Here is an 18,993-nt window from a genome sequence, read left to right on the forward strand (position 1 = left end):
ATGTAAATATGTAATTATAAATTGTGTCTAGGTTAGTGCCATTTGCTGGTGACGGAGACGCTCCTGTGAGGGCCTCCGTCCCACTTCTTTATAATCTTTTTGTAAACCATCGCTGAAATAATCTCTCATTAAATGTAACCGCATTTCAGCGACATACTTTGAAACCTCTTTCACTTATCAACCTAGAGTCCCAGTAAACACATGGTCTTTTGCAGCTGTTTCCCTCCCAAAGAAAAGCTAGCTGGCGTCCAACCCTGTTGGACGGGGGCACCTCAAAGGTTGAAGGAAACGTGCAAGCCTAACTCCAGACTCCTGGTGAGTCTGGGAATCCACGCCAAGGGAGTTGCTTCCCGGCGTGGGTTTAGCTGCTCCAAATAGCGGTCGGATCCACTCCCTTTGATAAGAAATTCTCATGTTCTACACCAGAAGGTGGCAAAGTTAGGTGGACGAGAGAGCGAGGTCGGAACGAGCGGCTTCAGAAGTATAAGTCTGATGTAGGTAAAGCTATTCCAAATATGTACCGATCTAAATTTCTTGTTAAATATCTGTAGATAAAATATCCATTTATCTCTAATATGTTACAAACTGTCTGCATGAGTAATTGCATTTATCACAGTTAAATGGCTTTTCACCAGAATGAGTCATTTTGTGTGTTTTCATCTGACTTGATTGTCTGCATGAGTAATTGCATTTATCACAGTTAAATTTCTTTTCATCAGAATGAGTCATTTTGGGTGACTTCACGACGTGACCAGAACGAAATCTTGAAAAATGACCATCGTCACATATAACCAGCCTTGCAACGGAATCGGTCGTTTTTGCAATTGTGGTTTTATGTATCGCTTTGTGAAGCAACATTAGGTCGAACGATGAAAAAAAATCAAAACAGATACTGCACACAAAATTTTCTTTATGAAATGATTTTTTTTCCAGTTGTATAACAGCCACTAATAATTCTGTGGTTACCATATTCGATTGACAAATATCACGTTTACTATTGCGACAGGCGACATCTTTGTACCTTTCAATATATTCCCCTAGTTCTTTCTTTATATTTTATTCCTCAATGTGTAGGTATTCGCTAGACGCCTGTGCTTCAGTCTCGTCCATGGACGATATGAGACTCACAACATTGGCCGAGACAGTGCTTCTAGCGATAATCTAAAAAAGACATTTTTTAATATGAGATTTTTAAATAACAGTTTATTATAAGTAAGAGATCCAGGTAGAAATATTATACCTAGACACGGTTTTAGCAAACCTTTTTACGTAGGCATGCGAGCCAAAGTTTTCCAAATATAATCTTTCGACTGTTTGACGTGCCGAGCAGTTTTTTATTGTGAATGAAAAAATGAAAAAGTAGTTTTTCAGAATTCAATTAAAAAAGGCTTTAATTTTGCAATGAGAGATTCTATCTTTCACCGTGTTTTTAGAGAATTGCATATCTTTTATTCTTTGAATATATTATTTTAGCATGTTTTCAAATTTTTCAAAAAGGTCGTGGGAGCATTTAAACCACGCTTCTTTTATAGATTTCACATAACTGAACGGTTTTCCATTATTACTGTCTGTCAGAATTACTACTACTAGCTCCTCCAAGTTTTTGTTTTTTATTTCGTGCAGGCATTTTTGTTGGTGCCAATTAAATGGTTTGTTACTGTAGTACTCAGATGAGGCATTCTCTCGCTAGTGGTCTCAAGCATTGTAAATCGATCAAAATCAGAAGTTCGCGCAGCGGCGTCCTCCGCCGCCTGATGAAGTGAGTACGACACGATTGTCATTTATTTTCTTTCGTGGACAGATTATAAACGACTGCTTTAGTTGATTTCGAAAAATGGACCTGACAATAAAATTATCGGCGTCCTCCAAGGTAGTGCAATTTGATATATCTGGACTATTTCCTGTAAAACTTCGTGGAGTCACTGGTTTATGCTGATAAACCCGATGGAAGCCAATATTGTTCGCGATATACGACCAGCAATGCTCGAATAAGTGACATTCAAATTGGGTGACCAGAGTTGTATTCCTTGAGAACAACTGCGGTGACCATATAAATTTTAATACCATGTAGATGTGGATGTTTAGAATATAAAAAAAAAATGTTTAAAAGTTGTGTTATTGGAGAACCTGTAAATGAACGTACCTGGTCTACTGGGCTGTTTTGTCGATCGAAGGAGCCGGGTTGAGGATTCTCATTATTGATTTGGCGAATTGCTTCGTCAAAAAATTCTCGTTTGATGATGACATTTTCATTATCATTCTCCGACTTTATAATATTGATCAGGCTGTCTTCACACTCCTGAAAATAACAACATGATTAATAATATTATGTAACAGTATCACCATTATGATCAGCCAGAGTCAATCCATTTCTGGATAAGACCTGCCACAGCTGTATCCTCTGCTTTCGGTGACCACCAATGTACGACTGCATTTGGCAAGTGAATGTATACTCACTGAAAGACATTCCAGCTAACTGCAGTACATTGCGTAGTTTAATCTGCCTTTTTGTTAACATATAGCACATTGAGATCTATAGGATCGTAACTGCAAATTACATGATCTTGAGTAATTGGCACAGCGAGGCATGGAGAGGTGTATGTTCGGCTACATGCGAAAGGACCGAAAGATAAACGAATGGGTTAGAAAGCAGACAGGAGTACGCGTTGTGATAGACGTTGCCAAACAGATGAAATGGAGTTGGACGAGGCAAATTGCTCGCCGAAAGGATAGTCGCTGGACAAATGCCGTCATCCAGTGGTACCCAAGGGGCACGACACGGCCACAGGGTTGCCCTGGAATGACGAACTGGTAAAGTTCGGCGAAAATACGTGGCAGCAAATGACACAGGACCGAGAGAGTTGGAAGAAGCTTGAGGAGGCCTTCATCCAGCAGTGGAATGACTTCGACTTATGATGATGATTATCAAATAATGTACCAGTGGGTGATCAATCCATTCTCAAGATTCGACGGTACACACCTGACATTAACAGAGGAGGATATCTGAATAGATCTAAAAAACGATCCTGAGCACAAAGCCTCATTTTCTGAGCTAGTGTTGTCAGCATTTTGAATATCGTTTTGGCGTCAATATCCTCAATTGGTTACAACAGGAATTTAATCTCTGTCTCCGTTTGGATCGTCGTATCTTTACGAATTTGGTTTTTCAGCACTCGTGGAAATGAAATCGTTAAATGAGAGCGAGAAAAAATGGTAGATGTGGAGTTACGTATTTGTTTATCTAATTTAGAGCCGCGTTTTACAGAATTCTTTCTAAAAATCAATTGCATTCTTCTCACTAATAAAATTATTACCACCTGGGTACATATTTGTTCTTAAAATATTAAAAAATGGATCAACCCACACTATGATTTTCTTTATTCATATTAATAAGGAAAATTTCCTTTTTAACGCATTTTGTGTGCCGCGGAATAAATCCCATTCACGAGTGTACCGTGGAGTAAAAACGATTGGCAAACACTGCTGTAGATACTCACAGCACCGGTATTGATTATGCAACAAATTTATTCGACCCATTTAATAAGACATATTATTGAATGTCAATAATAAAATACCAATATACTAATAAAAATAACAGGCAGTCTTTTTCACAAATCTAGAATCGTAAAACAAGGCACCGAAGGAGTGTACAGTCCAAACATTTGATCGTTACGTTAAATTTGAATAAAACATATTCTTATAAAATACAATTTGTATCCAATGATAATAATAACGGAGACTAATATAAATGATCGCATACAAGCACGATGTGAATAACACAATATTTATCTATTTAAAATATTGTATAAATAGGTAAGTATGTACCTGATTTATTGGCTCGCTTTTTGAATATGAGCAACTAGGTTGCGGATCACTGTCTTCGGAAAATGCATCTTTGAAATCAACTCGGAGAGAATCAATCTCAGTTTTAATATCGGCAAGGCTGGTTACAGGGCTCTGAAAAACAAGACAGAAGGTATTTTATAATACGTGTTTACACTTATATTATTATTTTTGTATGTGACACAAGGACGTTTCTGTAAGTGACCTTTTATCACGATTCAATACTGTGTACCTACTATTATTAATAAATGTTCAATAGTAAAGTTGTCTTCAAAATAATAAAAGTAGTAAACCTGCAGCCACAGAGACGCAGAACCTATAGGTAGGTAGGTACCTAGTCAAATAATCGTTGTGAAGTGTCAATACAACGATGTATAATTTATTACGTCATGTTTCAGTTAGTAAAGTCAAGTGTATCACGCATCAGTAAAAAACCACTTCAATGAAGAATAAACACAATATTACAATTATTATTAATAAGTTTGGAAAACCTAACCTCAATGGTGCAGTTGGCATCATAAGCATTCTCTTGCTTAATACAAATATTTGTAAGCGGATTGTTAGGATGGATTATTAGCACATCAAACCATTGCTGGACTTCTGTGTCAGATTCAAAACCATCTAGTTCACGTTTTACATCCATTTTGCGAAGTTTAATTTACGCAGAGATATCTCAGGCTGCACGTGTTTTGCTAAAGCGCTCGTTTGTGAGATCGGGGTTATGTTTTAGACTATTAAAGTGGTTATTTATGTGCACGGGGAGAAGCCCGAGTGCTTGGGTGTAACAATAGGTATCATTAATTATATTTTCGGCACACGCGAACGCTTCGGAGATGCTATTTAATAAGACAATGCGGCTCAAGTCGTCTGAATCGGAAAACAAATCTCAAACTATCGGAAAATTACATTTGAAAAACTAACCTCAAATGAGCACATGTCACCGTCGACATTCTTCCGTTTTATATTATAAATGCCGTCATTCGAGCTGTTTGGACGTAGTATTGGCACATCAAACCATTGCTTCCCTTCTGAATAAGATTCAGTTTCACCCGCTTCGCGTTTTACATCCATTGCTACGGGATTAAAACAAATAATGGACAATGTAAATTAATGGCAGCCGTGACAATAGACGTTGGTCTTATGTAAAAATTGAATTGTATTGCCAGTAATTATAAAAAAAATACCAATAATTATTATTCAACTAGGCCATATAAACTAACGAAAGGAGTTTTACCTACCAATAAAACTCCTGTTATTCATCTTTAGGTAGGTACTTTGAAGTCCCTGAGATCGGGTTTGCTCTTTCTTCTTGTGAGGTGTTATTTTACTGAATTATTTCTTTTTCTTTTCGTTGGTCATGTCTACCTTTCTAATTACTGGTCATACCCGCCCAGCGCACCCCTTTATCTTTATTTCTATAATCACGGCTGCCATATTGGTTTGAAGATTACAGTTAATTATTGTGACTCGGTAATCTTTGAGAACGAACATTTTCAAAGCGTTAAATGGACGTAAAACATGAAGCAGGTGACTTTCAACCCGATGCAGATGAGCAACATCGGTTCGATGTGTCCTTAAAGGGAAATAACCCAGAATTAAAGACTTGCATCAAACAAGAGTATGCTAATGACCCCTGTGACGCTGCCGAGGTTAGTTTTTAGAAGGTTATTTCTTTAAAAACCGGTTATATAGGTATTGCGGCAACACTTTTCTAACAATACCTTGAATGGATCCTATCTGTCACGTAACACGTGGCTTCTGGAATATACCCGTAACATGGATGTAAAGCGAGAATGTGATGGAGAACACTCCGATATAGAAGGCAAGCCTTTGTTTGACACGCTGACTAGCAATCCAAACAATGCGGACGTTTCAAGTTGCAATTTCGAGGTTAGTTTTTGGAAACTAAATTATTTTAAAATAAAATTAGAGTTAGAATAACAATGGTTAGTTTAATATTATAAACTGTGTCTTTTTTAAAAACGATGTAGGAAGGTGATATTAATTAATTTAAAAAAAATACATGTTTAAACAATTTGACAGCTATGTAGGTACGATACATCTGTGATATTATAGGTAGGTAAGGTGTTAAATATAAATATTACACAATGTTATAAGGTGATTACGTGACCCGAAACTGTTTTCACCGTGTTTACAAAATGTAATAATGCTTCTTTCAGTACCTTAATATGGCGGACCTCTCTAATATAAAATCTGAGACAGATGATCAACAAGCCGTCGTCAAGCGTGAGATTATTGAAGATGTTTCACATCCATTATATGATGAAGATCCTCAACCGGGTTGTTCATATTCAAATTACATGCCAATTGTAAGTAGATAATTAATGTGTCCTGTCTTATATAGAAGGTTGGAATTAGAAATGCAACTTTGAAACTCATTGCACCATTATTATTTCGCTCCAACTTGTTTCATTTAGTGGTTTTAGCTCACATTGATATTTTAAACAATTAAGGGTAGGTTTATAAATCTTTCGTCAAATATGAGCATTTATTTATGGTGATTTATACATTACAATCATTCGAATGTAAAGCAGTAATTAATGCGATTATCTAAAATTGTGATTATATGGTGAATAAAATTAATCGCCCGTGAGTCCTTTTTAGGTAGGTAATACAAGGTAAGCCTATTGTCTATAAAAAAACTACTTGCAGCCATAAAATACTATATACGGAAGAAATATCTATGTGAAATGGTGTGAGAATGGACCAATAACAATATTTTCATTTTTTTTGTAACAAACTAATTTTGTAATCCTCAAATTATACTTAATTATCTACCATGCTGCATGACAACATTAATTTAGGCGTTCCAGCTAAACGGTTCGATAGGTCAAAACTGGCGCACTGCGCATGCGTTATAAGTAAACCGGAATAGTTTTAGATTTATCGTTTTGTTCACTGTACCAGCAAACTTCAAACCATTTTCTGACCGTCAGAAGTGGTTTGGTCTGAAACGTCAAACCACTTCTCACGATCTGTCAAAGTAGGTAATAACTGTCCAGACAGAACCTTACCTCAAAATGATAGTCACTAATTTATTATATTCCGTACCTATGTCATTTTCTCAACATAAAATTGCGTTACCTGTGAACATTATAATATTTTTAGGATTAAGAAAAATTGATATTCTTCTGCATCCATGTATCGTGAGATGTTCATATTAATATTTTAGACATTTACACAGTAGGAGTTCAGTAGAATTAGGCATATTATAGACTAGTAATCGATACCTATTATACATTAGTAACCATATGCGATCAATAACCCGCTTTTGGTCCTATTGTCCCATAATTCCAGCAAAATTTGTTATGCATAGAGTTCGATTCGATATCATCACTTTGGTATTACAACAATGGATAGACTCGACTAAGTACTCGACTCAATTTGTCTGTTCGTACACGTTTAGTTATTAAATTTCTTGCCACTCGACTATACTTCTCGCCTGATCCGAACTGGCCTTAACTCATTTAGTGCTAACACCGCGACTGGCACGTTTGCATTAGTTGACCATTAGATATAATGATCATGATATTTAAATGAGGTCATTATTTAGTAAATACTATGTCATCAGTGAATCAATTAAGGGTCATGGAGAAGAGCGTAGCGAAACAATCAAACCTCATTGACGTGCCTATTCAATGAAGGGCATTTTTTAAACGAAGTAGTAGGTACGTAAACAAGAAGCAAAACGCAACAGTATCTTCAAAAGAGGTATAGTGCTTCGAACGGTGTCCAATAATGCAACAAAAATACTGAATGGACATTTATGGTCGAGTTAACTGCGACATGGATTGTATGATTGCACCTGATGCCTTTAAGAGACAGTCTGCACAGTCGTTTGATGAAATTGAAGTGCAACAAATTGACATCAAAATGGTAATAGCGCTTGCTACTGCGAAAGAAGTCCATCTGAGGTTGAACAGAACTTCATTTTTCGTTAAAAATTTTGTTTGCAACGAGGGTTGTAATTTTTTTCATCTGCGCACATTTTGAAGTACCTACCATAAACATATGCACGATGCGTCGCTGACTTTTGATGAAGTGGCTTTTCCATGCGACCAAAGCAGTCACTTGTATGAAAAGATTGATGTGTCGACGTTTGACGGTGATTCACAGGTAACTCAAATAATATACATGCTCATTTGATCATTGATGTTAGGTATATAATGTATTGTACGAGGGTGGGTCAATAAGTCCTTAGAAAAGCCGACAGGTGGCGCGACTAGTACTGTAAGCGGTTTGTTTTCATGCAGCGGCACTACCGATTCAGTATGCTGCGAAGTTTCAATCAGATTGGTCGGGTTGTTGTGTGTTTCTCGTACATTAAAAAAAAAAATTTGCTTGTTTACAAAAATGGAGAAAATTGAGTTTAGAGCTGCTATTAAACATTTAAATATAAAAGGGTTAACAGCAAAGGAAATAAAAAATGAGTTGGATTTAGTTCACGGCACATCTGCTCCTTCACTTGCAACTATTTATAACTGATTAAATGAATTTAAACGTGGTCGTACATCAACAAAGGATGAACCACGCTCAGGACGTCCTGTAGAGGTGACTACACCAGAAATGATCAATAAAATCAACGATATGGTGTTAAGTGACCGAAGATTAAAGTTGAGTGAGATAATTGAGGTTACAGGGATCTCAAAAGGTAGTGTCATATCTATTTTACATGACAAATTGGGCATGAAAAAAATTTTTGCAAGATGGGTGCCGCGTTTGCTCACAGTCGACAATAAGCGCAATAGGGTGGTGGCCTCTAAAGCCCTGTTGTCGCTCATGCAACGCAATCCGGATGAATTTTTTCGTCGCTTTGTGACTGTAGATGAAACATGGATACACCACTATACTCCCGAGACGAAAGAACAGTCAAAGCAGTGGATTGCGAAAGGCGAACCATGTCCAAAGAAGGCGAAAACCGTAAAATCAGCTGGTAAGGTTATGGCTACTGTATTTTGGGATGCACGTGGAATTATTTTCGTTGACTATTTGGAAAAAGGAAAAACAATAACAGGGGATTATTATGCATCTTTATTGGACCAGCTAAAAAACAAAATTGAAGAAAAACGGCCTCATTTAAACGTTGTTCTACTCTAAGATACCACGTTATTACACTTGGAACGCTTCATCGAAGAAATTTCAGCGTCGGAAGCAAGGCGATGCGGTTCCTGATCATCCGGATGTGCATTCTACTGATGCTCTTGGTCGCATTTACACAGTTCATCCGAAGAATGGCGAATGATTCTACTTGCGGTTGTTGCTGGTGAATGTTCGTGGGCTAACATCATTTGAATCACTTCGAACTATCAATAGTGTAGTGTGCCCAACATTTCGTGCTGCATGTCAAAAGCTCAATTTACTTGAAAATGATACTCATTGGGACATGACAATCGCTAAAGCATTTGTTTCTGCATCTCCAAGTCAGATACGCACATTATTTGCTATCATTATTTCGACATGCTTCCCATCGAATCCACCTGAACTGTAGAAAAACTACAAGGATGACATGTCAGAAGACATTTTACATCGAATTCGTGTCATTTCAGGGAATCCTGATCTCGAGGTAAATAAGGAGATACATAACCAGGTTTTCCTTTTGATCGAAGACAAGTGTTACCTCATGTGCGGCAGTTTGTTTGTCAAGTTAGGAATGCCAATGCCACATCGTGGAATGAATTACGCTTTCAATCTAGAATTGGAACGTGAACGTGAAAATGATCGAGATGCATTGAACTAATTAGTTCGAACGAATGTACCAATGTTAGGTTAGGCCAACAGAAGGTAGTGCACGATACGTTAATGAAGGCAATTGATGATGTAAATGGTGGTTTATTTTTCCTCGATGCGCCCAGTGGAACTGGGAAGACATTCATCATGTCATTGATTTTGGCCACTGTTCGTGCGAGATCCGAAATTGCTGTAGCAGTTGCTTTTTCCGGGATAGCGGCCACGTTGCTAAAAGGATGCCGAACGGCTCATTCAGCGTTGAAATTTCCGTTAAACCTTCAAACGACTGAAAAACCGATATGCAATATTGCGAAACATTCAGCAATGGCCAAAGTTTTGGTAACAAGTAAAATCATCACCTGGGATGAATGCAGAATGGCGCACAAACGCGCATTGTGAGAGATGTTTTGGAGGCGCAATGATTCTACTATCTGGCGATTTCCGCCAAACACTACCAGTCATTCCAATATCGACCGCTGCCGATGAAATAAATGCTTGCCTCAAACCATTGACTCTGTGGCGCTATGTGAAGAACCTTCAGCTGACGACAAACATGCGAGTTACATTGATAAACGATCCATCTGCCGAAGATTTCTCTAAGCAATTTCTGACTATCGGTAACGGCCGTGTTCCTGTCGACGAATCGAACGGATTGATTTCGTTTCCACTAAATTTTTGCAATTTCGTGTCAACAATTGGTTGAGTGAACGAGCAATTCTTGCGACAAAGAACAAAGATGTGGATCACTTAAACTTCACAATTCAAAATCAAATCGTTGGTCTACTGCATTCCTTCAAATCTATCTGTGTAAGTGCTCGGCCGTAGTAATTTGGCGGGCGTGGTGCGGCGGCATCTTGCGAAACTCAAACGTATAGCCATGTGTATTATGCCCGAAAAGACACTGTCTACAAACATTTTACACACGGTTATACGTTTGAGTTTCGCAAGATGCCGGCGCGCCACCCCCGTGCGACCACTACGTTCTTGCACTAACAAACGAAGACGAAGCAACCAACTAACCAACTGAATTTTTAAACTCATTGGATCTTCCTGGCTTGCCACCGCACAATTTACAACTGAAGGTTGGCTCGGTAGTCATCATGCTTCGAAATCTGAACCAACCAAAACTATGTAATCCATTTCATTTTGGTTTGATTTTTGCACATTTATTGAACTTAATTCATTTTGAATATTCATTTTAACTTAATAAAAAAATGAATTTAATTCAGCTAATAAGTTAACACAATATTATTGATTCTGAGGCGGTACGAAGTTCGCCGGGTCAGCTAGTATTAATATATATCTGAATTCGGTTTATTGTTAAGTTTTTAGCGCGGGAATTCGCGAACTCAATACCACGTCTTTCCGCGATTAGGTATGTATTTTTTTCCACTCTTTTTATATTGAGCAGTGGTGCCATCTTTTTTTTTTACATACTCCCGAATATTAAATTTCTATGGCTTTCGTTTCCTTTGTTCGGCACAATCACATTCTTCTATGACATACTATTTATATAATTAGATACAATTCTTACGTGCTAAGTACATGTTGAATATATTGACAATTAATCACGGAATTTTGGACGTTCGTACGCCCATTGTTGACTAGGAGGTCAGGTGACATGGTTACACCTAATAATTTCGTAATTTAGACTATCGCGAGAGGCCCAATAGTCAAGGGTGTAACAGTTATATACGCTGTTAGTGTGTATTTGTCCTTGGTGAATACGTGTAGTGCTTGAAAATATCGAAAGGCAAAACCCGAGTTGTAAAAAACTACCTACTCAAATAGAATAGTACAAAACTTAAATCTAATAAAACACAGTTTATTGTTTAATCGCTTCCACGGTATTGACTATTCAGTATTTCGGCCATACATAATTAATGATTACGTATTGCGGCAACACTTCTCATAAATTAATGTACCTTGAATGGAACCTGCTTGTCACGTTCTTCCTGACATATTTAACATTAAAATGGACGTAAAGCGAGAATGTGATGGAGAACAATCTGATACAGAAGGCAAGCCTTTGTTTGATTCGCAGACTAGCTACCCAATCAGCCCGGAAGTTCGCACTCATATAAAGCAGGAGTATGCCGACGTTTCAAGTTGCAATTTCGAGGTTAGTTTTTGGAAACTGATTTCATTTACAATCACTCTGTATTGTGACTAACAACGATTAATATGTTATTATAATATGTTGCTTTTTTATATACTCCGTAGAGACATACAACGATATTAAACATTGATTTATAAATAACTCGATATACATTTTGACAGCTACGATACATTTGTGATTTAGGTTAGGGCAGGTTATCTTCTAATTCATTTTGACTATAATTAGTCGTTCAAGTGAGAGTGGTTTTACTGTGTTAACCATAATGTTTCTTTCAGTATCTTTTAGCGGACCTCTCTAATATAAAACCTGAGACGGATGATCAACTATCCGTCATCAAGCGCGAGATTATTGAAGATGTAATAGACCCATTATGTGATGTTGAAGATCCTAAACCGGGTTGTTCTTATTCAGAATACAGGCCAATACATCAGGTTCGTTCAATTGTATAATGTGTTATTTTTCTTCCCTTAGTGCAGTCTTATATCGAAGGTTGGAATTAGCAATACATGTTTTAATCTTAGAGCCGTTTCACACGCGACACCATTGTCTCGGGACGCTGCATGAATGGGCGCGTTTAGACGGAGTAACAAGTATGTCGCGTTCATATATATGTAGAGAAAACGATCATGCGGTGCCCAATCCGTTGACATCTTCTCAATTGATGAGGGTGACGTGTTTAGATTTTATTAGAAAAATGAAGAATACTCGCTCTTAGAGACAGCATAAAATGTTCCAACATTTTTTTTAAAGAGCTGTATTGACTTTGTCAAGGGCCTAATTTCATATATATTTTACCTGACAATGGAGACGGGTATCTTTCCGGAAGCATGGAAGATGTCGAAGGATACTCCTATTCATAAGAGTGGTACGGAGTTATCATTGGAAAACATACGGCTTCTATCAGTCACAGGCATTTAAAACATTTTCTGGTGTGCCTCAGGGCTCAAACTTGGGGCCATTGATGTTCACGTTTTTTATAAATGACATAGCATTGGTAATTAAAAATGCTATGTTTATGTTTATGTTGTTTGCTGATGACTTGAAACTCTTCATGAAAGTTGTCGCCTTGGACGATTGTCGTCAACTCTAACTTGATATAGATAATATATTATATTGGAGATGGTTTACTAATGCCTCACGAGTATTGTACCAGTTTTCAATGCATGGATGGATATTATCCGTGGGTCTATCCGACTGACTTTCTCTTAGGAATGTTTACATACTGTAACTTAAAATTAAGAAGGGATCTTTATTTAGCTACATAGTTTTCCCGACTTATACGCAGCGTAAATGAAAACTCTGCCATTCTTGGTGGTGTTGGCTTGTGTGTCTCTGATCGGAGTCGAGGGCATCCGTTGTTTGTTCTTCCAAGGTTCAAAACTAACCTGCCATTAGTAATTCCAATTGAGAGGGCAATAACCATGTTTAATGAAATCGCTTCGAATAATGATATATTTCACTTACGTGGGAGTGAATTCGAAAAACACTTGCATGGCATTAACCTTTTTAAATGGTTTAGGGCATATTGCCACCGTATCTGTTCTCAACGAAGCATATATTGGTCACCCAATTTAGAACACTTTTTCGTGCACTGCCAGTTGTATAACACGAATAATGTTGGCTTTCAATGCGTCAATTGTTGGTTAACTATCGGCATCAGCCAGTGAATTCACAAACCCCCACAAAAAATATCGCATGACTTTAGAGATCAATTGACAGGTCCATTAATGGAACATACTTATCCCCTAAATTTTATATTCGATGAGTGCTGTTGTGGTATGGCATATTTCGTCCGGATGCTTGTCATTATATTTTCAAAAATATTATTGATCAATGTTCCATAACGCAATCTTCAGCCTAATTTTGAAAAAATATTGTCCGGTAATGCAATCAAGGGATTTTTAAGGATCGGTCTCAAGCCATATGCAGCATATTTCCATACTAACAAACCCGTTAAGCTACAATGAGCTAAATCACTAAAGAGCAATTTTGCGAGAAAATGCAATTATAGGTTGCGCGAATCGACAACATTTTTTATAGGTAGATTTGGTAAATTTGTCAACGTGACTCTATTCGTGTTGCTTTGCTAGACTAAACCAATCATTAATGTCATAAAGTCAACGGGTGTCACACATCACACAGCGATTTGACAGTTAACTCTTTTGTCAGTTCTATCTTAGCAAAAAAAAACACCTAGCATTTACAACTGTTAAAACAAAATGTTTTTTTATTTGCTTTAATATTGTTGAATTAAATATACCAACCCTATTCTTTTTGTAGATTTCTTCCCAGCAATGTTTCACAAATTATAATCCATTGGACGTAGCTAGAAAGGATACAATTGACAATAAACTGACCTATAACAACATAACAAATTCAACCAATAAAATGGAAAATATGATACAATATTCAGAGATAACTACAGATGTACTAAACGTAAAACAGGAAGTTTCGAAATTATACTTGCCAAAGGTGGTTCGAATTGTGTTGAGAAGAGTTACATATTTTCCACGTAACTTTATTTGCAATAATTGTTATGGAGTGTTTGAATCTGTAAATCATCTAAATAGTCACTACATTTCATGCACGGAGTCTCAGCATCCTAAGTTATATAAAACACATATTGGTAAAAAACCACATCAGTGCGATGTGTGTTTTGAAACCTTTCTGCAAATTGGTAACCTTAAAAAACATAAAATTACACACACCGGTGAAAAACCATATAAATGCGATGTGTGTTTTAAAAAGTTCAACGCAAATAGTACACTAAAAATACATAAAATGACACATACTGGTGAAAAACCACACCAATGCGATGTTTGTTTAAAGAACTTCCAGCGAATTGGTGATCTCAAAAAACATAAAATGACACACACCGGTGAAAATCCATATCAATGCGATGTGTGTTTTAAAAAGTTCAACGCAAATAGCAAACTAAAAAAACATAAAATGACACATACTGGTGAAAAACCACACCAATGCGATGTGTGTTTTAAAAAGTTTATTGCAATAAGTGATCTCAAAAGACATAAAATGACACTCACTGGTGAAAAACCACATCAGTGCGATGTGTGTTTAAAAAATTTTCAGCAAATTTGTGATCTCAAACAACATAAAAAGACTCATACTGGTGATAAACCATATCAATGCGATGTGTGTTTTAAAAAGTTCATCGCAAATTATGAACTAAAAAGACATAAAATGAAACATTCTGGTGAAAAACCACATCAGTGCGATGTTTGTTTAAAGAATTTCCAGCAAATTGGTACTCTCAATATACACAAAATGACACATACCGGTGAAAAACCATATCAATGCGATGTGTGTTTTAAAAAGTTCACCGCAAATAGTACACTAACAATACATAAAATGACACATACTGGTGAAAAACCACATCAATGCGATGTGTGTTTTAAAAAGTTCAACGCAAAGAGTAAACTGAAAATACATAAAATTACACATACTGGTGAAAAACCACATCAATGTCATGTATGTTCTAAACATTTCTCTCGTATTTCAAATCTTAAAGGTCATATAATGACTCATACTGGTGAAAAACCACATCAATACGATGTGTGTTCTAAAAAGTTAATCTCAAATAGTCAACTCAAAATCCATAAAATGACACATACGGGTGAAAAACTACATCACTGCGATGTGTGTTGTATAAAATTCATCAAAAATAGTGAACTGAAAAGACATAAAATGACACATACTGGTGAAAAACCATATCAATGTCATGTATGTTCTAAACAATTCTCTCGTATTTCAAATCTTAAAGGTCATATAATGACTCATACTGGTGAAAAACCATATCAATGCGATGTGTGTTTTAAAAAGTTCAACGCAAATAGTAAACTGAAAATACATAAAATGACACATACTGGTTAAAACCACATCAATGCGATGTTTGTTTAAAAAAATTCCAGCTAATTGGTACTCTCAAAATACACAAAATGACTCACACTGGTGAAAAACCACATCAATGCGATGTTTGTTTAAAGAATTTCCAGCAAATTTGTGATCTCAAAAAACATAAAATGACACATACTGGTGAAAAACCACATCATTGTAATGTGTGTTCTAAACAATTCTCTCTAATTTCTCATCTTAAAGGTCATATAATGACTCATACTGGTGAAAAACCACATCAATGCGATGTTTGTTTTAAAAAATTTCTGCAAATTGGTCATTTAAGAAGACATAAAATTACCCATATTGCTGAAAAACCACATCATTGCGATGTGTGTTTTAAAAAGTTCAGTGAAAATAAATTTCTCAATATACATAAAAAGATACACACTGGTGAAAAACCACATCAATGCGATGTGTGTTTTAAAAAAATTCTGCAAATTGCACATTTAAAAACACTTAAAATGACACATAGTGGTGAAAAACCACATCAATGCGATGTGTTATCTAAAAAGTTAATCTCAAATAGTAAACTCAAAATCCATAAAATGACACATACGGGTGAAAAACCACATCAATGCGATGTGTGTTGTAAAAAATTCATCAACAATAGTGAACTCAAAAGACATAAAATGACACATACTGGTGAAAAAACATATCAATGCGATGTGTGTTTTAAAAAATTCATCACAAGAAGTAAGCTCAAAAAACATAAAATGATACACACTGGTGAAAAACCACATTAATGCGATGTGTGTTGTAAAAATTCATCAATAATAATGAACTCAGAAGACATAAAATGACTCATACTGGTGAAAAACCACATCAGTGCGATGTGTGTTTTAAAAAGTGCAACTCAAATAGTGATCTCAAAATACATAAGATGACACATACTGGTGAAAAACCACATCAATGCGATGTGTGTTTTAAAATTTTTTGGCGAATCGATCTTTTAAAAAGTCATAAAATGACACATACTGGTGAAAATACCCATCAGTCTGATGTGTGTTTTAAAAAATTTCGAAATAATATTGCTCTTAAATATCATAAAATGACTCATACTAGTGAAAAACCACATCAATGCGATATGTGCTTTTAAAAAAATCCTAATAATGGTGCTCTTAAAAGATATAAAATGACATACACTGGTGAAAAACCACATCAATGCGGTGTGTGTTTTAAAAAGTTCATCGCAAACAGTGATCTCAAAATACATAAAATGACACATAATGGTGAAAAAACAGATCAATGCGATTTGTGTTTTAAAAATTTTCAACGAATCAATCTGTTAAAAAATCATAAAATGACACATACTGGTGAAAAACCACATCAGTGCGATGTCTGTTTTAAAAAATTTAGACAAGTTAATGCTCTAAAATGTTATAAAATGACTCATACTAGTGAAAAACCACATCAATGCGATATGTGTTTTGAAAAATTTCCGGATATTGGTGCTCTCAAAAGACATAAAATGACGCACACTGGTGAAAAACCACATCAATGTGAAGTGTGTTTTAAAAAGTTCATCGCAAATAGTGATCTAAAAATACATAAAATGACACATACTGGTGACAAACGACTTTAAGACCAGAATTTTTTTTTTTAAATTATTAGAAGTTGGAAATTAACCACACCAATTTATCGAATCGTGTACATGTATATTTTCATAATTACCCACTTAAAAATATGCTGACATGTAAATTAGGATTGTATTAGTTTTATGTTCTATCATTTCATTTCGAAATTTGATAAAAAAACTTAACTATATATATTAATATTGGGCTTGCTCATAAATATAAAATAAAATTTTGTATACTTACTGATAATTGCTGTTTTCTACGTACTTCACCATGTCATTTATTACCCAGTGTTGGGGTATAGTGCAAGAACAATTTATTTCGTTCTACCTACCTAGGTCCATCACCACGTCTCGCGATATGTGAGACGAGCAGCGCGTAGATCTCTTTTGTAGCATCGCTGCAGGGAAAGGGAGGGTCGTCCATGGTGACGGAACTCATGAGGTCTCGCGATGGGTTTGTTTTAGATGTTTTTATATTCAGTATTAAAAAAAAATATTCTAAGTATATTAATTTTTTTTTTATATTTTTGTTTTGAAAATGTAGTTTGCAGCCCTGTTATATTATAAGGTTTGGATAATAAAAATTGTAATACTATTGTTTATTATTCTTTCAATATAATTTACTGTAAATTAACATAATAATCACATAATACTTTATAATTAAAAAGTTTAAATACCTATTATATTGTTATTATTAATTCCTCCTCACGAAGAGGTTTCATAACATTATTTTTTACGCGAAATGGACGTTAACCATTTTGCTCAACCAAAAGGTTCATCCTCTGGATTCAAACACACATTGAAAATCATAATGTGAATTTTGCCAGACCCAAGATTTGAACCCGAGACTCTCGACTTACCACGCGGATACATTACTACTCGGCCATCGCGGGCGCTTATATTATAGCAGTTTTTATTATTGTCCAGAGTCCAACAAGAGTTTCGATTTCAGTGACATCCCTAGACAAAATGCCGCCCCTAGGCAGCGCGAGAATGCTGCTCCATTTTTATACAGTATTTTTTATCATCCTTTCACGAACTCAATACCTACCTATCTAAGATAGGTGTATACCTACAGTCATATCAAAATATCGTCGGTATACTGCCAAAAGTCTCGAAATCATGTTATGGAGTAATCGCAATTTGAAAGTTTGACATGCCTTCTAAAATCAGGCATAATGCTAATTTATTTGTGTTTTATTTATTTAGATGAATTAAAGTATTAACAGTTATCCCTGCATGTTAAAAAACTCAAAAATTAAATTTATCATACAAAATAATCGCATTTTGTAAGATGAGGTGGGACTTACAAACCTTTGGCAGAAATGAATCAGCTCTTTTGAGAGTTATCTTTGGATAGCATTGTGTTAGGATTGAAGAAAGGGAAGGTTTATAGGTTAAAGAAATAAATTTGAAAGCAATTTTATATTTTCAATGATCAATTTCAATGCATTTATAAATATTTTAATGGACATACGGCAGTTCATATTACAAATACACATAATATAAGTAATACTTATCATACAAATTTCGAAATTTATTATAGTAAAATGTCATAGGAATTACATTATTTTCAACAGTATACAGTGGAAAAGTCAGGAAAATAATAAAATTACATAAACTTTAATTATTTTAATAATCAATTACCCACATGAGCTAATAAAGAGAAAAAACTTAAAATAAATCGTATTAATTAATCTGGGTACACCAAAATAGCATACAAACTTATGGGTATGATACAATTATAAAATGAATTAATTTATTAATGGACAATCAATAGTTGATTTTAAAA

The 18,993-nt window shown here is 35.6% G+C and overlaps 2 protein-coding genes and 1 pseudogene across 2 annotated transcripts; 2 read left to right on the forward strand and 1 right to left on the reverse strand.

The window, feature by feature from the left end:
- Positions 1-816: 816 nt before the first annotated feature.
- LOC147077310 (uncharacterized) lies at positions 817-4,950 on the reverse strand. The gene is made up of 4 exons (XM_085940761.1): positions 4,765-4,950; positions 3,826-3,957; positions 2,144-2,299; positions 817-1,161 (listed from the first exon to the last, which is right to left on the reverse strand). The coding sequence occupies exons 1-4, from the start codon at positions 4,912-4,914 to the stop codon at positions 1,057-1,059; spliced, it is 543 nt and encodes a 180-aa protein (XP_085796887.1). The 5' UTR covers positions 4,915-4,950; the 3' UTR covers positions 817-1,056.
- A 6,553-nt stretch (positions 4,951-11,503) lies between these two features.
- Positions 11,504-15,248, forward strand: LOC147077311 (uncharacterized). The gene is made up of 4 exons (XM_085941050.1): positions 11,504-11,713; positions 11,986-12,141; positions 13,991-15,115; positions 15,240-15,248. Exons 1-4 carry the CDS (start codon positions 11,522-11,524, stop codon positions 15,246-15,248), a joined length of 1,482 nt encoding a protein of 493 aa, XP_085797176.1. The 5' UTR covers positions 11,504-11,521.
- An 83-nt stretch (positions 15,249-15,331) lies between these two features.
- LOC147077312 (uncharacterized) lies at positions 15,332-16,444 on the forward strand (annotated as a pseudogene).
- Positions 16,445-18,993: the final 2,549 nt, after the last annotated feature.

This window comes from Rhyacophila brunnea, unplaced genomic scaffold (genome assembly GCF_057557595.1).
Source record: "Rhyacophila brunnea isolate RB1 unplaced genomic scaffold, BYU_Rbru_1.0 scaffold_13, whole genome shotgun sequence".
Taxonomy (NCBI): Eukaryota; Metazoa; Arthropoda; class Insecta; order Trichoptera; family Rhyacophilidae; genus Rhyacophila; species Rhyacophila brunnea.